The 23,252-nt window shown below is 41.8% G+C and overlaps 2 protein-coding genes across 2 annotated transcripts in view; one reads left to right on the forward strand and one right to left on the reverse strand.

The window, feature by feature from the left end:
• Positions 1-563, reverse strand: part of EEFSEC (eukaryotic elongation factor, selenocysteine-tRNA specific) — a 119,928-nt gene extending 119,365 nt beyond the window's left edge. The window contains exon 1 of the mRNA XM_017820617.1: positions 270-563. Coding sequence (XP_017676106.1) covers positions 270-540 — 271 coding nt within the window. The 5' untranslated portion in view covers positions 541-563. The remainder of the gene's footprint in view (positions 1-269) is intronic.
• A 6,380-nt stretch (positions 564-6,943) lies between these two features.
• RUVBL1 (RuvB like AAA ATPase 1) lies at positions 6,944-23,024 on the forward strand. Its single transcript, XM_017820657.1, has 11 exons — positions 6,944-7,177; positions 7,937-8,023; positions 8,641-8,773; positions 12,702-12,853; positions 14,109-14,198; positions 15,041-15,190; positions 15,736-15,799; positions 16,947-17,145; positions 18,900-19,002; positions 22,034-22,125; positions 22,433-23,024. Exons 1-11 carry the CDS (start codon positions 7,037-7,039, stop codon positions 22,590-22,592), a joined length of 1,371 nt encoding a protein of 456 aa, XP_017676146.1. The 5' UTR covers positions 6,944-7,036; the 3' UTR covers positions 22,593-23,024.
• Positions 23,025-23,252: the final 228 nt, after the last annotated feature.

Raw genomic sequence — 23,252 nt, forward strand, 5'->3', positions numbered from 1 at the left:
AATAAAGAAAACTTTTTACCCAAGTAAGTAAGGAACCTGAGCAGGCCTGACTGTTCAAAGCACACCCCAGAAACTCTAATTTGCAAACCCCTTTCCTGTGAGCACTGGCACTTTATTTGAGGGGCAACTATGAAGAAGCGTCACAGAGTCACAGCGCCCGTGCAGAACCCGGCACCGCACCCCCGCCTGCCCTCGGGGAGCCCCCGCCTCGCACCAGCCGAGCTCCCACCGCGGACCCCGCCGGGGCGGCCCCCCCGCGCCCCCCTTACCGCCGATGATGGTGCGGATGAGGGAGGCGTGCCCGGGGCAGTCGACCAGCGTGAACTGCAGCTCGCCGGGCCCCGGGCCCAGCTGCGGCGGCAGCGCGGTGCGCAGGCAGGAGAAGCCCAGGTCCAGCGTGATGCCCCGCGCGCGGCTCTGCGGCGCCCGGTCGAAGGCGGCGGTGGAGCCGGTGGTGCTGAGCGCCCGCGCCAGCGCCGTCTTGCCGCTGTCGATGTGCCCCAGCACCCCCACGTTCACGTTCAGCGGACGGGCGGCCATGGCGGAGCTGCGCCCGCACGGTCCGTCCCCACAGCGCCCCTGCGGCAACGCGGCGCCCGCCGCCGCCGTTCCGGCCCGGGCGGAGGGTGACCCGGAGGGGCGAAGGTTGGGCAAATCCAGCGCTACTGCGGGGACGGAAACCGCGGGGATGGAAGCCACCGGCCGCGGCAAGCGGCACCTCTCCAGCCTCCCCTGCCCACACCCCGCCCCTGCTGGGCGCCTTCTCCCAGCAGAGGCAATTTAAGCAGGTGACTGTGATGGCCACACACCCAACAGCTGTGCCCTTCCACAGGTGTGTGCCCGGCCCGATGGCAGCAGGAGGGGGCGACAGCCCTGGGAGAGCGTCTCTGTCACCACCCCTGCCCTGGGGCATCGGTGCTTGGCTCTCCTGTCGCCCACGCTGATTAGTGGCTGTAGGGCTGCTCAGCTCAGCCCGTGCTCGCTGTTACATCACACCCTTCATTCTGCCCCCCTGGACACCCCATCCAGGTGCTGCTGGAATTACGGCGGCCCAAGTTTGCTTTCAAAGTCGCGTGGATATTGCAAACCCGCGTGAAACAGCAGGTCACGTTTGGATCATTTTCTCTCCTTACACTTAATAAATTCTAGCCTTACGTAAGTCGCTTTCATGTAAAAGTATATTTATGTTGGATAAGATGCTACCTAAAAATCACGCCTTTAATGGATTAAGAATCATCAAGATTATTCATAGCTCTCCTGCAAACTAAGAATAACCACCCAAACAAAAACCAGCAGGTAGATGAGCATTGAAGAGGCCTGGGAGCAGCTCAGAGGCTAAGGGCAGGACCACACTTCCCTGATTTAAGTCACTTGGCTTTGCTGGTAACCCGGGCAGCACATGGGACCAAATGCATTACAGGATAAAGCTTAAAACGTGTGCTCAGCATTTCAATAGTGACTACTAAGTGACCCAAAGTACCACTTCGAATCATAACAGCTGTTTACAAGCCAAGAAGCCAATACTTGGCTTGTAACTTGGGAAGTTATGGACTTCCCACAGGTGTCAAAGCAGACTAGACTTGCACTGTATTCTACATTTTATTTTCTTCGAGAGCAGCGCTGTTGCTTTTCTGCTCACCCTATGCAGTAATACATATTGCTAATGGTATTAGCGTTCACATCTGAATAACTAATGAATGAGCCAGAAGTGTAAAATGACTTGCCTAAGGCTATTGTCAATATCATGGATTTAGTTTTTAGGCTTTGACTCCAAACTCCAGGCTTTTTTTCCTTACAAAGAAAGCTGCTTTATACAACACTTCCAATATGAAGAGTTTGGTTTAAAGCTGGATACAAATTATTCCTCCTTCACAAACACATGGAAGACAAGCTGACAGAATCAATGACTCGGTGAAAAGGGGCAGGGGAGAATAGCTTTCCTTCCTAGTACTCAGTGCTATTTGAGAGACAACTGTCTCCCTAAAGGAAAGACATGAACTCATGAGGAATACTGCAATGCACTGAGCTAGCCTGGCTAATCGGCTTCTGGAGTAGAATAGTTCAGCTTGATGGGAGCTCTGTCTTGAGAGCCAAATTAAGCATAATGTCACTTTTCAGACCAAGTTCCCAGGCTTTGAATAGTTTCCTGTTAAATCATAAGGCTCATATACACTTCATCGTGCTGAACGTCTCAACGTGTTATATTGACACGTACTTCCAAAGGGAAGGGAAAGTTTACATCAATTCCCATAGTTATAATCCACAAAGATATCCCTGTATCATATTACCTATCATTTACTCCTTTTTTTAGCATTGTTAGATGAGTTCAGAAGAGGTGGGAAAAAGTCTGATTCCTAACCAGAGGAGGCATTATCCAGAAGTCCTCCCAAAACATCTAAAATAACTGCCATTTTCAACAAGCTTTGACAAAGTAGAGAGGCCTAAAAGTTTCTACAGCTCTTGAGAAAACTGGCAATGAGGTCAAGGAGGTCCCATTTCAATGACTCACAGTGCAAGAGGCTACAGCCAGATCAGGTGTGGTCTGTTTTGGTCTGCCAACTTAGCAATGAAACAAAGCGCTGCATTTTGCTCAGACTATTTAATGGGGTACTGGATAGAACTCCTGGGATGAAAACAGATAATTCTCTCTGTTAAGGACATCAAAATAAGGATGATAAAAATCCATAAGAAAATGTATTTAATTCCACAGCTCACATTAAAATAGTGGCACTTCTTTTACTTGTGAGTGACAAAGGAGAGCTGTCAGGTAGAAAAGTGTTTTCTTCCTTTAGACACAGAAGAGATTTGCAACTCTCTAGATAGAGGAGCCAGTTGTTCTTGGGTAGAGGGAAGGAAAAAAGCCCAATGTGTACAGCTCTGTTGTTACCACTCAGATAGCTCTGTCTCCAGGATTTTAGAGTTCTGGTTTTGCCATGTATCACTCGAGGAAATATCAGAGTGCACACTGTATCTGTGAAATGAATAACTTACATCACCAATATCAAGGAGGAGAAATCTGATAAAGAGAGACATAAGCACTTTTATTCAGCATTTAGAGAGGTCCATTCTGTGAGCTTACAAAGTTTTAGAATTAGTTACAAATTTGGAAAGGAATTAGGTAAGATTCATCACTCCTATTGCTTTGAAGAGTAGCAAAAAAAATCAGCTTTTTTGTGGGAAATAAAATGGAACATACCCCTCACCCCCTCATCACTTCTCCCACACACCCACACACAGAGGTCTTGATATTACTAAGATGGAGAAGGGAACCTGGCAAAAATGAAAGAATCCCAAATTCTCCAGATTTTTCTATGTCTTCCATGAAGTTGTAGCATTTAGATGTATTCCTTATTTTCCCCTTAATACATCATTCCTCTTTCCACTTGTTCTCTCCTATACTGAATTTCTTCCTTAAAAAGTGTTCATTTTAATGGCTAAAGTTTATGGACTCATGGGAGAAAGGGCAGGAAGTCAGACTTTTGGGATAGGGTAAAAATGTAAAGGTCATTCACACACTCACACACACGTACTCTCTCTCACTCCAAAAATAATACACTATTTGACAGTTTCAGGATTCAGCATGTCCCATTGAAATTTGAAAGCTTATGTGAAACTAGGCCACGTCCTGTAACCTCAAACATTTAGTCTAGGAAAACAGCTCTCAAGTCTCCAGCTCCCACATCGGGTATCGCATGACGTCTGTGCCAAATAGGAGACCTCGAACCAGGGGGCAAAAGAAACGTTGGTAAAATGAGTTGATTAAACCTGGGGAATAACAGTTCAGACTCTTAGTGACAGGTATTATTTTTTCTGGTTAGCTGGCTAGTGAATATTAAATTATACTCAAGGCATCTATAACATGAGCTGGGCAGAACAGTCGCACAACCCACTTGTGTTCCACCTGGTGGCATGGACAGAGGAGAAAGAAGAGCCATGCTTTGCAATGAAATTATTTTATCCTCCCCCTCTATTATGTTAACTATTAAAAATCACAAAAATCATGTAAAAATTGAGGCTCAATATTTCCTCATACTGATGCACCACAACACATGAGACACCAATTATAAAAGATCATTTATGCCACTGAAGTTCAGTTCTGAACTTTCCAGTAGTTCCACTTGTGCTCTGCTCTTTCTGGGGAATAAACAATTAATCCTGTGTGGTCTAAAGGATTACTGTTTATTTTTCCTCACCCAAATGTCCTCTTTTGCCCCTCTTTAACTGCAATTTCAGGACAATGCTCAAAGAACATATGGAATGAGTAAAACAATGAATACAATGAGCAACACCAAACCTGGCACAGCTTATGGATGATTGCAAATTAATTAATGTTAATTAATTAATACTCATGTGAGCAAATAAGAGGGAGAAACCAGCCTCACATCTATCATGCAAACAATTCTTCACTGATTCTTTTTTATATTGAAGTATCCTCTTCTACTATAAACCCAAATCCAAATAACTTTAATAACATTTTCTGCAGGTCAATACTAAAATTGTACCTTCATTGTGGCAGCAGATTTTATTTACTGAACAGCAATGGTCACTACCAGACAGATGTTTTAGGCTCTAAATTCTGCTTTTGAGATGTCATATTGCTGTAGACAAACAATTAGCACTCTGTTTGTTACCCACTTTTATCAGGAAAAATCTCTAATTGAATCAGTATTTCTAAAGCTCAAGAACCTGAAGTAGCATATCTGATTTTTACAGACATGGAATATTTATCTCCTTCCTCTAAATTACATTGAAGATTAACAGCAATTCTTGATTCCTGCCATCTACATTCCTATATATTGAATTTCACAAAAACATAAATAAACAAGTACTATTAAATAGACTTTGAAATGCCATAATCTCAAAAATAGGTCTAGCTGCAACATCAGACAGGATAACATGGACCACATGGAAAGGTTTCAGTCTAAGTTAACAAACTATTATGTATTTCACCCATTGCTAGCCCTTTTGAAAAGGAGGGCCATAGCTAGTCTGGACCCCTTGATAACAACATCACTGCCTTCAGAGCTCTTACCAGACTTGCTAATTATTCTTCCAGGACTGGCAGAAACTTGAACTCTGACCAGACTTACCCACAACACTTGCGGCAGTTTAATGCACTGGAGAAATCAAAGTTGTATATTTGCTCTTTTACAAAGAGAAAAGTCTGCACTCAGTACGCATTAGGCATTTCTATTCTGTGACTAATATGACCCTGAGAGGATGTACAGAGTCTAATAGCATACACACTTTTCCAATTATTTAAAGAATAGCTCATGATTGTTAGATTCAAAAGTTCTTAGCTGAACAGTTGTATAAGAGGATGCCCTTACAAAGGTGTTGAACTACATATGTGTGCAATTATATTGTAGTTATAGAGTATGTAAATATAAGCTGACAGAACAATTAACAGAAAAAGAAAGCAACAAATAACGAAGTCTTTCCTTTTCCAAATGATATTTATAACAAAACTAATGGAAGCTCTTAAACAAAAAGGGAATGAATGCCCTCTGTATGGTTCACTGGGCTTCTGCAAACTGAACCATAACTGCCATCCTCCCTAAAACTGCTCTCCCAGCTTGTGCTGTCACATGACTGCTTTTGCAATTCCCCTGGCAGTGACAGGAAAGCCGAGATGGCACCAGACATCAGTCCTGCCTCATACCGCAGTAATCCCTTGGCCTTCAACATTGCGGACATAGCCATATTTTTATAATGGCAGAAAACTATATATCCATGGGAAGAGTCCCCTGTCTTTTTCCTGACAGAGATCCCAATACCTACAAACAAGGAAAACTCACTGGAACTGCAGGTTCCCAGATCCCATCTAAAATTTCACTGTGAGTGATCTCCATCTCAAGCATTTAAACACTTCATAAAAGGTGCAGCAGAATTACCCCTGAACCACAGTCAGGAGCTGTAACAGCCTGCAAGCTTCAGCATCACAAACCTGATGAAACAAGGGCAATGTCTGTGAGGCCATGAAACTACCTGCTGAGAATCTGGAGTGTTTGTATCCATTTCAGTAGGTCAAAGCTCATGCAGAACATATGCTGTATATTACAACCTCGGCTGCTGACATGAAGGCTTTGGACACATGGAACAGAATTATTTTGCAGTTACAATGAACACTAGAAGTTAGTGAGCAACACTGAGCAAGCAAGTAACACCCTTTCCTTGGCAATGGGGTGGACTGGACAGTCTCCAGAGATCCCTTCCAACCTAAACGATTCTGTGATTCTTTGACCAAGATTTGGAAAGCCTCAGCTTACTTTTGTGAGCTAAACCCCGCAGAGGTTTTGATAAAGCTCACGTTCCTGGCCCCCTGTCACCTGGCTGTGGGGAAGGGGCTCCCAGGACGGGGAAGGGGCTCCCTCAGCCCCACGACGAGATGGGGACACTCGGGGCTCCCTCAGCCCCGGCAGGGGGGAAGAGCTGGCTTCAAGTATTCACGGAAGGCAGGTGTTTATGTCGCTGTAGGAACAAGAAACCTGTGAGCAAGAACGAGCCAGTTTCCCCCTCCAGGAGGGCTCCGCTCGCCCACCCCCCCAAACCGCCCCCAGCCCGGTCTCGGCCTCTACCGATTTAACAGAATCAACTAGGTTGCAGAAGACCTCTGAGATCGTCGAGCCCAACCCATGACCGAGCACGCCATGCCAACCAAACCACGGCACCGAGTGCCGGGCCCAGCCTTCCCCTGAGCCCCTCCACGCCCGGTGACTCCCCCGCCTCCCTCCCCGCGCAGCCCGGCCCGGCCCGGCCCGGCCCGACTCCTGCGCAGCACCCGCGCCCGGCCGGACTCCCCGCGCGCGCCACACACGCGGAAGCGCGGCGGGCGGACCCTAAAAATCTGCGCTCCCTGCGCAGGGTGACGGGCGGGCGCCGCGCCCAATGAACGCCGGGAGCGGCGCCGCGGCGGCCAATGGCGCGGCGGGGAGGGCGGGGCGGGACGGGGCCCGGCGGGCGCGCGCCGGAGCCCTGGTAACGCGCGGTCCGCGTGCGAGAAGCGCGCGGCGGCCCGTCCCGGCCCAGCCCCGCCATGAAGATCGAGGAGGTGAAGAGCACCTCCAAAACACAGCGCATCGCCGCCCACAGCCATGTCAAGGGGCTGGGGCTGGACGAGAGCGGCGCCGCCAAGCCGGCGGGGGCCGGGCTGGTCGGGCAGGAGAACGCGCGGGAGGTGAGCGCGGGGCTGGGCCGGGGGGGTCTGACGGGTCCCGGCCGTGAGGGGAAGCCCTGCCCGGGCTCCTGCGAGTCGCTGCTGCCGTGTGAGGTGCGATGGGGGCCGTCGGGGCTGTTCGTGCGCCGCTCCCACTTCCGTGCAATCCCCCGAGGGTGAAGGGTAGAAACTGGGGTTTCAAAGGCAGCGAAACCGGCCAAAAGTCAGGAGATTTGCTGCAAGCCGGGATTGGAGCTGCCCCAGCGCAGGCCCGGCCCCCGGCGGGTGCTGTACCGTAGAATCATCGTAAAATCATAGAATAGTTTGTGTTGGAAGGGGAGCTCGAGGATCATCCAGTTCCACCCCCTGCTGTGGGCAAGGACACCTCCACTAGACCAGGCTGCTTCGAGCCCCGTTCAGCCTGGCTTTGGAAGAGGATCTGTAGCGGATCGGCGTCTCAGGCAGCCGAGCACTGGTTTCCTGCTCTACTTTCAAACCTCTCTGTGTGCGTGGGGGGGCGGGAGGGGCAACGGATCGGGACTCCCGGGTTGAGTTTTGTTTGTGATTTTTAACGTTTGTGTCACGTAAACCGACTGTAGGAAGTAGGTTTTTCTGGTCCTGAATCTCTTTCCATGTGCATGAAATCGGGATCTTCCTTATTTGTAGTGGGATCGCAAAACACAGTAAACAGTTCTAGTAATGTTGGAGCAAAAGATATTAAAGCTTGTGTATAGATGTTATAACTTGTGTTAATAGTGTGAATACTTACTTAACTTATAGGCATGTGGGGTCATAGTGGAGCTGATCAAAAGCAAGAAAATGGCTGGCAGAGCTGTACTGTTGGCAGGACCTCCTGGAACTGGCAAGGTATTATTTTTCTTTTTTGGTATGAAATAAAGTATTCACAAGTCTATTCTATTTTCATTTGTTGTCAAAACCATTTTAGGGTAGTGGTTACATAAAATTTTAGTCTACTGGATTATTTTTCATCTTTGTATTGACATGATTTCCTGCTTTATATTTTGATTTTTGCCATGTCATCAACATTGGCAGTACCTAGTGGTTCAGCATCATTAATGTGAAACCACCTCTTTAGATTACCAAACACATGGATAACATGGGCTCTGAAAAAGTCTTAGAAGTTAATTTTGTGTTAAAACCTGAGTAGGTTTTGCATTCTTTATTTTGTTCCCCTTGCTATTTAAGGCTTTTTCCATTTGTATCAGATGTCAAATTGGAATGCACAGTATTGTGTCTTTAAGGGTTTTGTGAGTCTTTGGCCAAAGTCATGTGTTTTGGGGGAGGGTTGTTATATGTGAAAAATACATGTCAGACAGAATAGTCTTAACATTAAATTGATAGTTGATATATGAAAGGGGATATGATGAGAAAAGTTAACTGCAGAAAGAACCCTTTGTCAGTTCTCATCGAAATTAATGTGTGAGTTTTGGGTTTTGTTATTCTGTTTTGTTTTTCTTTCAAAGACTGCTTTGGCTTTAGCCATTGCTCAGGAACTGGGAAGCAAAGTTCCCTTTTGTCCTATGGTTGGAAGTGAGGTCTATTCCACTGAGATCAAGAAAACAGAAGTTCTGATGGAAAACTTCCGGCGTGCAATTGGTGAGTTTCAGGAAAACAGAAGAATTAAGTATTTGCATGATACATATTTGCTTTTTTCCAGTCATCTGAAAAGCAAAAGCTTTTCAGCGGGCATGGTGTTCTCAGATAACTGTATACCTGTTTTCTTCGTCGCTGATCTTATTTTAGTGAATCTCTTCCACACTCAGTGGAGTCAGGTTTTCTGTTTATAAACCATAATTTAATTACTGTATTATGGTTTATTCTGCTTCCCCAAATTCTCCTCTCATACTCCACATACACCTCCTGGTTCTGCCTGTGACTCTGAATAAAGCTGAAAGAAAAATGATTTTTAGTTTCTTATGTTAGCAGAAATACTTGTAGACAGAAAAACGCTCTCTCCTTTTTTCCTGTAGTGAGTTCACCCTGCTAAACACACGCTCTTAATCAGGGGCTCCCAAATGGCAGCATTAACCTGACTTACTGTTCCAGCAAGCACAAAGAAAGTTCCATGCCTACGAAATAAACGCTTTCACTCAGTGTCTTCCTCAATTCTGGAGTGCGTTTACAAGTCTGATGTAAATTGGTTTAATTTGCGACACACCCTCAGTGACAATCTGAAATCTCATATGATCACTGCTGACAGCTGATAAATGCAGATAAATGTGGCCCTTTTCTGTGTGAGGATTGGTTTAAGACAGCCCAGCTGATTTTAGTCCTGAACATATTAACAATTGATTTTCCTGCCTCCGTACCATGTTTCCTCTTGGACTTCGTCTGGGTATTTGGCAGCAGGAAGGTGAAGAAGACTCTCAGTTCTCCAGTGAAACAAAAGTATTCCACTGACTTTTAGAAGAAAGCAACTGTCAGTAGTCTCTGGTCTTTTAGTTACCATGAATCTGGCGGGACCTGGGGGAGGGAAGCCAGAGACTCGGTAGTCTGCAAAATTTCCTTGATGTGATGAAGTTCCCTGTCAGAGGTTTGGAAACCTGAACCAGCAGATGAAACTTATGCCATCCATGTTGTCATTTCTAGAGATAGCAGTATTTTAACTCTCTGAGGTTTAACAGCCAGCTACATTGTTAGTTTCCTGCATTCCCTGAATGTCAACAGAGACACTTCTAAACAAATATTAGCGTTAATGAAAGATGGAACTTCTTTAATTCCTTTCTGTTGAATTCCATGTCACATTTTCATAACACAACCTTTATTGAATATTTTTATCTGTATAAAAAAAAATTCTCAAATATTTTAAAGGACCAATAACCAGCATTTCTCATAATGTAATATGTTCCAATTGAGTTTTAATCTCACATAGGTTTTAGCTTTCCTGCTTGGTAAAGAAATAATTTACAAGGGTTCACTTTTTAAAAAAATGATTTTGTACACATAGTGCAGTGTCACCTGTGACTGGGTGCAAAAGTAGCTCCAGCTCATCAGTACATAAAGTTTTAATTTGAGGAGTTTTTTGAGTTTTGTTTGTATGTTTCCTTAGCAGGTTCTGTGTACATCATTTACTGCTGATATAATGCGTTCTGCTTTCAGGGACTTTAGCCACCTCAATTTTTAAAAATTACCAGAGATGTTAACATCAGTTTTTTTACTCATTGGTTGGTTTGGTTTTTTTCTTGGAAACTACAGAGTCTGACTGGTTTGGACCCACCAGTGTAGAAGGAAGCAGGAGTGAGACTGAGTTTACAGAATTTTTATTGTTGAGAGTTATTTAATAAAAGACTTGACCTACTCTCATGGTCACGTAGTGTTTGGGATATAGTTGAGGATTTATAACATGTGAGAAATATAAAAGGTCAGAGTGGGAAATGAGAACATGGAATTGTTGTGTGGGTTAAAAGAAAGTTAACCTGAGGCAGAGACTAATCCGCTCTAGAGCTCATTAGCAGCAGGTGAGGATGATGACAGCAGCTAATGTTAGAGCTCAGGTGCAGTAAAAAATAACTGCTGGAATAGCCACTTAAATAGCATAACTACTCCTTGTGTCTCCAAACTGTAACTGCCAGTGAATCAAACAAGCACTATTTAACTCCATGGAGTGCTGTTGAGCCAAAACAAGTAGCCCACAATTGCTGCCTTGGGCTCGTGTCTGATTTGGGAGTAGGAGATGTCTCTGTTTAAGAAGTCTTTTGAGAATGAAGTTCTTAGTCAATACATGCAGATTGATTTGAAGGCAAAGGATATTCAGGAAGTTCAAAGCATCAATTACCTTTGTTGAACATCTGTAAATATTTTCTACAGACACCTCTCTATGAGCACATTAATCTGGCTTAAAGGCAGGCTTCAGAAGCAAATCCCTGAGTTGTCCTCGCTGGCTCGGCTTTGGCTTGTGTCATGGAACAGACTGATCACATGGACTGGATTCTTTTCAGATGAAATGAAACTGGAAGATGTGCTTTAGCAACATACAAAACATGCCCCAAACACAAACAGGTTTCCAGTTTTTCAAAGTAGAACAGAGCTTGTCCTAAAAGTTTAAAAGCAAAGCAAAAAGTACAAGCAAACCTGTGAATGTCCAGTTTTTGTGGCACCACCAGTTACACTATATAGATTCCCATATTGCTTCACATTCCTTACATATGAACTTACGTGATGCAGCCTTGTCTGGGTCTGTTTTATAGCTCAGAGGTTCATCAGTTTTTTGTCTGATGTTTCGGCATACCTGAAAAACAATTTTAAAAATTACTAAAATTAACTTTATGTACAACTTTTTGTGTAATCCTAAATCAGAGAAAGCAAACATTTCTTACCAAGAAATTGTCACGTTATCCACAGTTAACTTATTTCTTGCATTTCAAATACTGGTCTGAACTTGGGCCCAGTAGAGGGAGACAGACTCGTATATGTCAGTTCTTTATAGCCCCTATCAGCAGCTCAAGATTATCGGTGAAGTGTCTGATCTATTTCAAAGCAAAAGGAAAAGTTACGGAACAAGGAAAGTTTTATAAAGTCCTAATAGCCTCAGACTGGGCAGGATGACTTCCTTATATCTTGTTACAGTCCATTCATTATTTTTGGTATGGCATGTGTGTCTCATAAAATACTTTATGGAGTCTCTTCAGATGTGGGTTCTTTGAACTTCTATGTAGTTAGAACATATACGTAGTTGTAGTGGTGGTGGTGATGATAGTGGTTTTTCTTTGGAACAGTCTAACTGTAAAACTCTTCAGCTCTATATTGTTCATCAGTTTAAAATAACAGCTAATTATGGTAGTTGTGATTAGAAGATACCCAGATACAATGATGATTGCTTGGCTGTCTGAAAAAAAATAAGGATGTCACTGTCAGCTATTTTGAAATAGTTTTAAATTTTCATTATAGCAATTTCTGCTAAATTTTATCTAGCTCACCTTTTGCTATTAACTTGAAAAATACTTTAAATGATACATTAACTGTTTCATAATTTTATGAATTACAATACATGTCAACTAATTTTTGTTATTTTTAACTCAGTTGCTAAAATAAACCTTTTTATGAAGTTACCTTTTTCTTCTGTCTTTTTGTTAACTGTGCAGGGGTTTATCTGATGGTACAAAATTGTGTAAAACTTGCAGTTATATTAATGTCACTACTTTTCAGAAGATGATCTGTATCTCTGGCTTTAGCATAGAGTTACAAATCAAGCAAATCCCCTCTTCAGGATAGGGAAAAGAGAGGGAGTCCTGACATTTGCTTCAAGAGCTAATAATAATGAACAGAAGAAAACAATTTCTAAGAGTTTAATAAATCTCTTTACTGGTCAGAATAAGCTTTCATTCTAATAACACAGGATGAATATTCTCACTTAATATTGAAGAAGAGAACAATATTTTATCTTTCCACCTTTAGAAGTAAAATATTACCATGAAATTAGTGCAGCCTAACAATGTTACATTTCGTTGATAGTAAAGCAGCAGACTCCTGAGTGTATATGGCCATTGATTTGTGTACTAAAACTATTTTAAACAATCTCTTGCAGGGTTGAGGATTAAAGAGACCAAGGAGGTTTATGAAGGAGAAGTCACAGAACTAACTCCATGTGAGACTGAAAATCCTATGGGAGGGTATGGCAAAACCATCAGCCATGTAATTATAGGACTCAAAACTGCAAAGGGAACCAAACAGTTGAAGGTATGTGTGGTAGAGTCTCAAAAATTAAGTTTATTTCTTCTTCTTCTATTTTTAGCACTTCTTATTTCCATTTCAAGCTCTTGATCCCCATCTCTACAGAGTGGGGAGGTCAGGAGGCTCTTTTCTTTTGCTAGACAACTTTATCTTGACTGTACATGTTTACTTTGTAGGATATTTAGATACTAGTCTTGTCTCCTACTAATTGAAATTTTGGATAAACCCATTGCTTGGTTAGCAGCCCGTTATTTTTCTGTTCAGCAGCACACACTGTATGTCTTCAACAGTTTAAAGGTGAGTTTAAGCAGGAAGAGATCCTTATGCAGTTCTGTAGATCTCTAGAACCATAAAAAACAGGCTGAGTTGGAAATCTGAACCTTTTCTCAGTCTGTGATACCCTTGCTTGGCCCCTGGCTATAAATTCATGTTCATGATAATAAGCATAGGAGAAAGCTCTTGTTTGGTTTTGTTTTCCTAATTCTCAACCAAATTTTTGAGGATGGTTTTGGGAAATCTTGCCCGTTTCAGAATAAATTGTTCTTTTCTGTCACATCCCTTCTTTTTACATGGGGAGATGTGCTCTAGTGAATATTTGATAGAGAACTGAGAATTGAGCTGGTGTGCTGCCAGCTCAGGCCCACTTTCCCTTTGTTTTCCTTGTACAAGTATCCATTCAATTTTCCTGTCAGACTGGGAGAAAACTGAAAGCTGTCTCTGTTGTTAAGTATCATCTTGCATTTGTTCACTTTGAAAGCAAAATGAAGAGCAAAAGTGAATAAACATGTACCTAGAGAAACAAAAGCATCTAATATATTCCACACCCACTCTCCCTCAACGCAGCTCCGCAGAGGGAAAGGACTCAAGAAATCAAGTAACATAATTCAGTGCTATAGCCAGATTTTTTATAAAAGTTTTGCTAGAAAGCCAGAGAAGTGCTGCTTCCTAAGTATAAATATATTGTCACATTACACAAAGGTATATTTTGTAACAGTAACTGGTATCATTATGTTTCTGGCACTGTCACTTCCTCCGGATAGCAGAGTTTTTTGGTAAGACAGTAAGTTCTGTGCGTCCTTCAGATTTATTCTCTGTCCCCACTCCAAGTGTTACAGCTTTATAAAATCCTAGAGGTATCGTTGGGGTGAGCTGCAGTTTAATTTTGTCTGATGGGAGTGATCTTCAGACTAAATTTCTTTACCTTAATTTCCATAACAATATGGAACTGTTCTGACCAACTGTGCTGTTTTCTTGTCTCCAGCTGGACCCAAGCATCTTTGAAAGCTTGCAGAAGGAGCGAGTGGAAACCGGTGATGTTATTTATATCGAAGCAAACAGTGGAGCCGTCAAGGTAAGAGAGAAGTTCTGGACTTTTATGCAGGTGTATGTTTCTTGCAGACCTTTCTCTGCCTTTTTCAGAAGGCTCTCTGATTTATTAACCTTAACTGACATGAAGTGGTTACACGGAAATTTTAAAAAGAGCCCATTGCTTTCCTTATCTGGGGAGAAAAGTCTTTTTGCACTGAAAGAACGTGGTGATCTGGTTCACAATTAAGGTCATCTGGCAAGGAAGCTATCACTGATGCTGTCTGGATGAGTTTTCTTCTCTGTAAGATCAAGACATCTTTAGGGGAAGAGGGATAAAAACCAAGCAACTTTAGTCATTTTCAGGCTGACACGTGCAGCGTATTTAATCTTTCTTTTATCGCTCTGGTATTTTCTCCACAAGATATATACATGTAGAAGGGAATACTGCATTAGTTAGCATTCTTTTCATATCTGATTTAGAAAGTAGTGTACAGTGATACTTGCTGTTTAATGGATGAGCATAATATTTTGTATCATATAATAAATCACCCACCTACAAAAGAGTCTTGAACAGTTCTCCCAATCTCTAGTTAATCTGCTGGATTTGTCCTTTAGCAAGAATTGCATACGGTTAAAAGAAGGGGAGAGAGGAGTGGAATATTCTTGCCAGTGAAAATATCAGATGTTTTTCAACAGAGTTTTTGAGCTTTGATCAGTAGATAGGGTATGCCTGTTGCTAAGCAGGGAGTGGGATGTCTGAATTGTCAGATGAGGCTTGTCAGAATTGGAATTGTGAACTAAGCCCTTTATCAAATTTGTGTCACTCAAGGTTTGGGCGCTGAAATTAGTTCTATACCTGGGTTTCTCTCCTTTGCTTTTCCTCAGAGGCAAGGCAGGTGTGATATCTATGCTACGGAATTTGACCTTGAAGCTGAAGAGTATGTTCCCTTGCCAAAAGGTGATGTGCACAAGAAAAAGGAAATTATTCAGGATGTCACCCTCCATGACTTGGATGTGGCCAATGCTCGACCTCAGGTATCTGACTTCCCAGATGAAGTCCTTACAGAAAAATTATTTGATATAAATGTGGTGGTTACAAGAATAATGGAGATGTAGAAAGTTGAGCTGTCCTAACTCACCCTCAAAGATTCCACTAAAGGAAAAGCAGGAGTTGCTACACCTTTAAGGCCAGTCTACCTCTCCTTTCCTCAGAGAGGTGATGCTGCAGCAGGTTACCTGTTAAAGAGACAGTTGTTTGTATACCTGGTCATGGAATATTTGCCAGAATACCTTTCCTAGCACTACAGAGAACAGTCTTAGAGCCATAACAGAGCTTCTACACAGGTATTTGGGATCTGTTACCTTCACAGTTAAATGTATAATCTAGACCTAGCTCTCCTTCCCTCCACCACTGTGCCCCATCCCTTGCAGAAATCATAAACTTTGACAGATTATCAAAGACTGCTGTTATATCAAGGTAACTGTAGGAAACAACTTTAACCAATTCCTGATTTATGATATTCTCAAGTTATGTGCTCACTATGTGACTTCATGGCTGATCTGTAACTTTTGTTTCCTAGGGAGGGCAAGACATCCTTTCTATGATGGGGCAGTTGATGAAGCCTAAGAAAACTGAAATTACCGGTATGAATCCTGCATGGTGTCTTTAGACCAATATAACCTGTGTGTTTGCCAGTTAGAAAAGGGTTAAAAATCATGTTACTCCTGCAGCATCTTATTCATAAACATTCAGATTTCAAAAAGCAGTGATACAGCTGCTAGAATTGCAATAGCTGGAGACAGTACAACAAGTTATTGGTTCATGCATGTAGTGGTAAAATACATACCATGCTCTGCTCCCATCTCCTGGGGAGAGAGGTCAGAATACCATTGCCATCCCCCTTCTCATAACATTCCTGACGCAGAGCGTGGGTTCACACTCAACAAAAGACCAAACTGAACACCAATAATACACAGAATCTAAAAAATGTTGTTAGGGTGTATTTTTATGTGAAGCAACCATCCTGAATTTCAGTGGAGTAGAGAAATGGCCCCTGGGTAGCAGCTCTCTACAGACTTGATGCTCCCTGTGCACTGCTGCTCTTCCTGCTTACAGATCATTGGAGGAAACAGTATCTACAGAGATCTATTGTCCTTTTCCCTTAAAAGAAACGGTGTTTCACTAAGTGACTATCTAAATTTAGATCAAAATCTGTTTCAGTACCTAATTGAATGGTAGTCTTTGGAAGTATTTTGTCTGTCCCAGAGATCGCTTTGCTTATCCTAATATCAGATTTATCAATGTAAGATCTTGCATAGTTTTGAGATCCATATGTTCATAGAAACTTATATAGCCGTTTTGTTTTTCTTTTTTGGTTAAATGCAACTTCTTTGCTGAAATACAGTAGCAAGATTTCATTCTTTCAATGACATTCTTTTCAACCATGCTTGGAAACTTCAGTAAATTTCATGTTTTAAACTGAGGTTTGACTGACTCCTCCACCTCTGCCAAACTCCCCAAATCCACAGCAGTCAATTTTTCACAAGCCTTGTGAGAAGACAGACCACCCCAGTTAAGTGAGAGAAGTTCAATTTAGAAGTATTTTATTGCACAGATGTCTCCCCAATACAGTGCTAAATGCCACAGAATTTTAGTGTCACAGAGATTTTCTTTGTGGCAGTAAAATACCAAACTATGAAAAAATTCAGGGAGAATTTTTCTTGCTTGAAGTCTGACCTACTGACCTATAGTTCACTAACAAAACAACTAACAGTTTCTTTTTTTTCTCAGACAAACTTCGAGGAGAGATAAATAAGGTGGTGAACAAATACATTGATCAAGGCATTGCAGAGCTGGTCCCAGGTGTGCTCTTTGTGGATGAGGTTCACATGCTGGATATTGAATGTTTCACGTACCTGCACCGAGCGTTGGAATCTTCTATTTCCCCCATTGTCATCTTTGCTTCGAACAGAGGAAACTGCATCATCAGGTATGATGTCTACACTTGAATTTTCCAGTTTGCATTGGTTCATAAGCCTTGGAATTCGCTGTATCAGTCGAGTAACAATCTGTGAAGGCTTTTGTCTGTGACACTGACACCTGTGATAATCCCCTGCATGGGCTGCAAGCTGCATCAGTGCTCAAAAACTGCTAGTGAGCTTCATGATGGGACAAGCATTTAATGCCAGGCTGAGTTAAAGCAGAATGAAATTTCTCCTTTTATTTTCACTAACACATCTCCTTCTCTAACAGCTTCTGAATTGTCTTACATCTTGGGTGATCTGTGACAGATCTGTACCATTCTCATTGTATACCTCAATATATCTGTTGCCTGCACATTAGAGACATCAAAAGCACCAGAGCTACAAGCCTCTACTATCATAGTTTCCTGCTGCTTCTGGATTATTTTGCTGTTTGCTATCCTAGTTGCATCAGACTTCAGCTTCTTGTTCTTCCTGTTAAAGCATGTTGCAGATCAGCCTGTCCCTTTTTCTGCTACATTGGTCTGGCTTTTTGTGTTTCTTCAGTCTCACCGACTACCTTGTTTTTCATCTCCACTCCGTGCTTCCACTTTGATATTTTGCACCCACACAATGCATTCTTTACATGTTCAGTAAACGTGCTCTCCCCTTTCAGAGTCTTCTGTAAGTTCTATTGCTAATTTGTGGTCTAGGTCTAATTATGTCTAAACAAGCTGTCATTAGCTATGATTGCTACTCTTTAAATTAATTTAATTCAGCTGTGTAACCAGCTTTTCCTTTCCCTCATAGTGGCTCATCTGGTATTAATCTTTCTCTGTTTGCATTGCTTAGAAGTGAAGGTGATAAGCCCTTCAAAAATGTTTAAGGTGGACATTGCAGCATTCTCTTTGCAAAGGCATAAAAAAAAGCTGTCTTGTAAAAGTAGAGGAAGTAGAGGTCTGTCAGCATGGATTCACTGCAGAACTTCTTATGAGGAAACTGATTTAAGAAAGGAAGTTTTCCGTATAATAGTGACATCTAATATAGGAGGATGAGTGCCTAAAGGGGGACCAATACCTAAATTCTAGCACAGAACTTTAGAAATGTAGTTCTTTAGCAGCACTTTACTGTTTTTACTGCAATCTCTGTAATTCTCATTAAGTCTGGCTATCTTTCACTCTTGACTTCACAGCAAATTGTGGTGGTCTTGGAAAACCAAGAGTACCCGTGTCTGCAGGCTTTGCTGTTGGGTGTTGTACATCAAACAAATGAAGTGATGGGGATTTAGATCCTGTTCTCTCCTTCACGCACAGACCTCCACTTCTCAATTTGCTCAACTGCAAGCATGGGATGTAAACCACTGAAGTATTCACTGGAACAGCATAATGGCTTGCTCAGCAAGAGGGGATGTTCTCAAATAGATGATAGTGTATATAATTTCTACTGATACTGCTAAACAACTAAGAATGATTTGTTCCTTGCTGGAAGACAACTGGGAACATTAGATATTGTGATATAGGAAAGCATGAAGGAAAGCACCTCTAGCTATATTTGAGTGGCATGTATAAGAGCTCCGGAAATAATATTTGTTTCCCTTGGGCTATCCAGTATGAACTTCAGACTGGAATGTTCCTGTCCCTGTCCAGGGAGTGTGTGTGTCTCACACAGACACACAACAGTTGTAAACTAGTAGATGTGTAGTCACTTTTTACTGATTCTAGTCAAATCAGTTTACTGAACTCAGAATAGTATCTGACCTCTTTCTGTTTGGTTTCTCCTTTAGGGGCACAGAGGATATCGTGTCTCCTCATGGAATACCATTGGACCTGCTGGATAGAGTGATGATTATCCGAACCATGCTCTATACACCCCAAGAAATGAAGCAGGTACATGCAACATTTTAAAGAACTTGTAACAAATCCCCAGAGTTCTGCTCAGTTTCTACCTATTCTATTACTATAGAGTTGTTTGTGGTCACCAGGGCTTGTGCCAGAAAGCTTTCTACTTCCTAAATGCCTGTTGCTTTAGGAACCATTACAGTGAGGTCGTTAAAACTGGGCAACTTCTCTGTCTGATTCCCACCCACTGAGGAGTGGCTAAGCATTTCTAGAGCTGAGACACCTCACTTGAATGAAATGGCATGAATTGTTAGCTGAAGTGCTCTCTTGCACAAATGTGCTTTCCATACTTGGCAGGTTCCTGTGCTTTTTCAGTTGGTATGAGATGAAGTGTTACATCTTGGGACCTTTTGTCTCAGTCCTCAGGCTTTTCCCTCACAAGAGAGATGAGAGGGATTGAGAAGTGGAACTTCATGAACTGCGTTTTTGCCTCTGTTCCCTGTACTGTAGCTTTAACCTACTGGGGCTGTCTCCTGAAACTGGGAGGATTTTCATGCTCCTGGTCAAGTTTGGAAATGTAAGCACAGCAAGTGTTGCAGAGATATGCTTCCAAATGCCTGGAACTTTTCCTGTGGGGCCATCACAATGTATTGTGTATCGATTATAATGCTTGGTGCCATTATGATGCATTGTGTCAAAGATCCCCCCTCATTAGCCTCTCAATGCTGTGAAGTGACACAATGCAGAAGACATTACGGTTTACCATGTCAATTCTTTGTATTATTTAAGAGATACTGTCAATGGAGGAGAGCCTTGTCACAAGATAATAGTCTCCTGCTGCTGGATAAGTGCCAAGGTGAAGCCGAGGCATTTATCGAACATAAACGTAGAGGCAAAGCTTCATTTCACTTGGTTTGAGGAGCTTTTCACAGATGCTGTTGTGAGCTGTTCTCAGGATGGTTTTTTTATACCTAGAAGGACACTTAAAAGCATCGTGGTATAGATTGCAGTAGAAGCAGCCCAGTGATTTAACAATACAATTAGATTTGGTCTGTATACAAAACAAATTTTAAAGTGTGACTTTTACTCAGTCTGGGATATTAAAGACTGTCTGGACTTCCCTGTACTGTAAGTGAATTCTGTGTAGTTAGTGCTGTATCACTGTGCAGAAATTAAACTGCTGAAGAGCTTGTTTCTGAGCTGCTGATTTTTAAAGAGCTGAGTAAGTGCTGTGATTTCCACCATCCCCAGGGATGAAGAAAAGGAAGTGTTTACAGTACCATTTCCTAAAGCTAAAAATAGAGTCCAGACATTATGTCCCATAAATCATGTTCCCATAGTCAGATAATCTCATCTTGCCTTAAATTAAGGCTTTTGAATGACGATTTCTCATGGGAAAAGAGGAGGAGCTATTACACTTAACTTTGGTTTCTAACTAAATAAAGTTGTGTGGGTGTTTAAAAATAAGATCTCCATGAATTTAGTTCTCTATTTTTGCTCCCATTTTTCTTTCATGTTAGGAAGAAGTTTCTGCTGCTGATATTTCTGTGTAAGACTCTTTGCCTTGGCCTTTCTCAATTGATTTCTTTATCTGCACAGAATCTGTTCATGGATGTACTGAAAGTTTGTTCATAACCAGTTCAAAATATTTCTTTTTGTGTTGATTAAGTAGAAATCCCATTGCATAGCTCTGCTCCGAGAGGAAGACCCACAGTTACCTTAGTGCAACCAGAATAGGGAAAAAAATAAATTTTTATGCATATTCTAGTCAAATATTGTTGTAATCAGACATTTTGCATCTGTATCTGCTGTTAGATATTAGAGGTTATAACTGAGACATTTTGTTCCTAATGTATTTTACCTGATAAATAGTTATTTTCTTATTCCATAGTAAATGCATATATAAGCAAGCTCCTGGGTTAATGGCTTGGGCCCCAATCTTTCTGTAAGGTTCTACCAGGTTGCTAGATAAAAAGCTATTTTAAAAAGGTTGTTAAAGATGTGGCATTCAAGACGTTTCTAGCAGAAGAACAAAGCAACAATGTTTGAATGAAGGGAAGGTGACGTTCAGGTGATCTAAAAGTAAAAAATCTTCAGTCTGAAATTGCAATTTGCAGCAGCATTGGCAATATTCAGTACTAATATCTTAGCACAAACTTCCTTCCATTCCATGCCCCTCTCTTCCTCTCTTCCCTGCCCTGGCTTCCTGAGCGCATTTTTATGGCTTTAATTTAAACGAGTGCTTCTTGATATCTTGTTTACAAAGCTGCCAAAGTGAAAAATACCTGTATTATATGAGGCTTGCAGTTCCAGAGTTATCTCAGCACTACAACACAACATCATTATCCAGTCTGCCCCTTATCACTCAGCTGGTAATACGGACTACCGAGAGACTTGTGCCACTTTTGTTACAGCTTTATATGCTCAGGCTTATTGGTGATATCTTCCTCTCCAACTTCGTAAAGATCTTCAAACTGGTACAAGCCTGAGACTGTTCTTGAAAGATTAGATTCTTCTTAGTGATTTTTTTTTTCTTCTTGCAGGAATAGGTGAATCACAGAAAGTAACTTTTTGATTTATTTTACTATCTTCTTGTCAATTGAATAAAAAGTGTGTTGTGAGCTGCTAAGGAGAGAGTATAGCTTTCTGTAGGGCTCTTTGGAGGGCTCTGCTGTACAGCAGCAGTGATACCCTGCAGAATTCAGTAACTGCCATGCCTGCCCACAAGACTCCAGCTGCTACTTAATTCCCACATACATTTTCCATTTTCTTGTATAAGTTTTCATATTCTGCTTCTTTTCAGTAGATGGACTTTACTAATCATGCAGAGTTACCATGAAGGGTTAGCAGTCCAGACGTGTAGCTTTACTTGCCTTCTGTGAGAATAGTTTTTTCAACATTATATTTGCCTGTTCAAAGACTTAAAATTCTATAAATTCTGGTTTAGTGGTAAGTTACCCCAGAGTAACTTCACATCATCTTGTTTTATAGCCTGTCTCATCTCTGAGATGACAGTTTCCAGATACTAAGCTAAGTAGTTTAGCATGTTAATTGGTACCTCACTTATTCTTCCCAACAGATCACAAAACTTCGTGCTCAGACAGAAGGAATTAATATCAGTGAAGAGGCTCTAAACCACTTAGGGGATATTGGTACCAAGACAACCTTAAGGTAAGTTGGGAACAGTTTTCTCCTAAGCATGACTGGGTCTAAAAACACTCACTGTAGAATAACTCACTCGTGTGAGACAAACCTCTCCCTTACAATAATGTGGTCTGTTAAGAACAGTGCTAACATAAAAGAGAGTGGTAATCCTCACTTTTCCTCCTTTAAGGAATGTATGTGCTGGAGGGCTTGCTGACTTTTGATACTGCTCATAGAGCTGTGCATTTCCTGACAAATGTCCCACCCCTACATAGCTTCAGTTCACTGGGATGCACTGAATTGTAATTACTCATCTGCCTCTGTTTGATCACAGGTACGCTGTGCAGTTGCTGACCCCAGCTAACCTCCTTGCCAAGATTAATGGGAAGGACAGCATTGAGAAAGAGCATATTGAAGAAATAAATGAACTTTTCTATGATGCTAAATCCTCAGCAAAAATCTTGGCTGATCAACAGGAGAAGTACATGAAATGAAAAGCTTATCATGTTAGATGCTTTGAAGTGGCTTTAAGCCTTAGCCAGGGCTGGCTTAGTTATTGAATGAGAAATGTTAATGGTTTGTCTCTTCTGGGACTGAAAAAATATTTAAATGTTGGACTGCTGTGTCAGGACAGAATTAACTATCAAGTGTTCCCATTTCGTTATCAACCATCAGATGCTCCATGATGTGTGTGTAACATCTTAGTCTCCCTTTTATGAGTATATAGGAAATTAATAGCTCTTGACCCTTTGGTTTTGTCTTTAGATTTCGTTACAGAAGAGCTCTAACTGAAGTTGATACTTAAGAACAGTCTATTTTCCTTATGAGTGTTGTTTTAAAATAGTTTCCTTTTACAGATGAGAACTTTTTTTTTTTTGAATCAAAGTTTGTCTGAAGTGCTTTATAATAAAAATGTCAAGAATATTTGAAGTGTGCATGTGTTCGCTCTGGGTCTTGACCTGCCTAAAGAAACAGTCAAAATAAGTTGGAATTAACAAAGCTAAATATGAGTAAAATGGATCTGCAACATCTGCAGCAAAGGGGGAAAATAGTAATGAGACCTTTTAAAAGTGTTTACTTTTTTGTGGGTTTTGGGTTTTATTTTCAGAAGATTTCCTTGGAGAATGGAGAAATACATAATAGCAATTATCCTG

The sequence above is a fragment of the Lepidothrix coronata genome, unplaced genomic scaffold (genome assembly GCF_001604755.1).
Source record: "Lepidothrix coronata isolate B3197 unplaced genomic scaffold, Lepidothrix_coronata-1.0 Scaffold84, whole genome shotgun sequence".
NCBI classification, from domain to species: domain Eukaryota; kingdom Metazoa; phylum Chordata; class Aves; order Passeriformes; family Pipridae; genus Lepidothrix; species Lepidothrix coronata.

Coding starts and splice junctions, on each gene's coding strand:
- RUVBL1 (XM_017820657.1), top strand. CDS start 7,037: ATGAAGATCGAGGAGGTGAAGAGCACCTCCAAAACACAGCGCATCGCC. Junction 7,178..7,936: donor GGCAGGAGAACGCGCGGGAG/GTGAGCGCGGGG, acceptor CTTAACTTATAG/GCATGTGGGGTCATAGTGGA. Junction 8,024..8,640: donor GACCTCCTGGAACTGGCAAG/GTATTATTTTTC, acceptor TTTCTTTCAAAG/ACTGCTTTGGCTTTAGCCAT.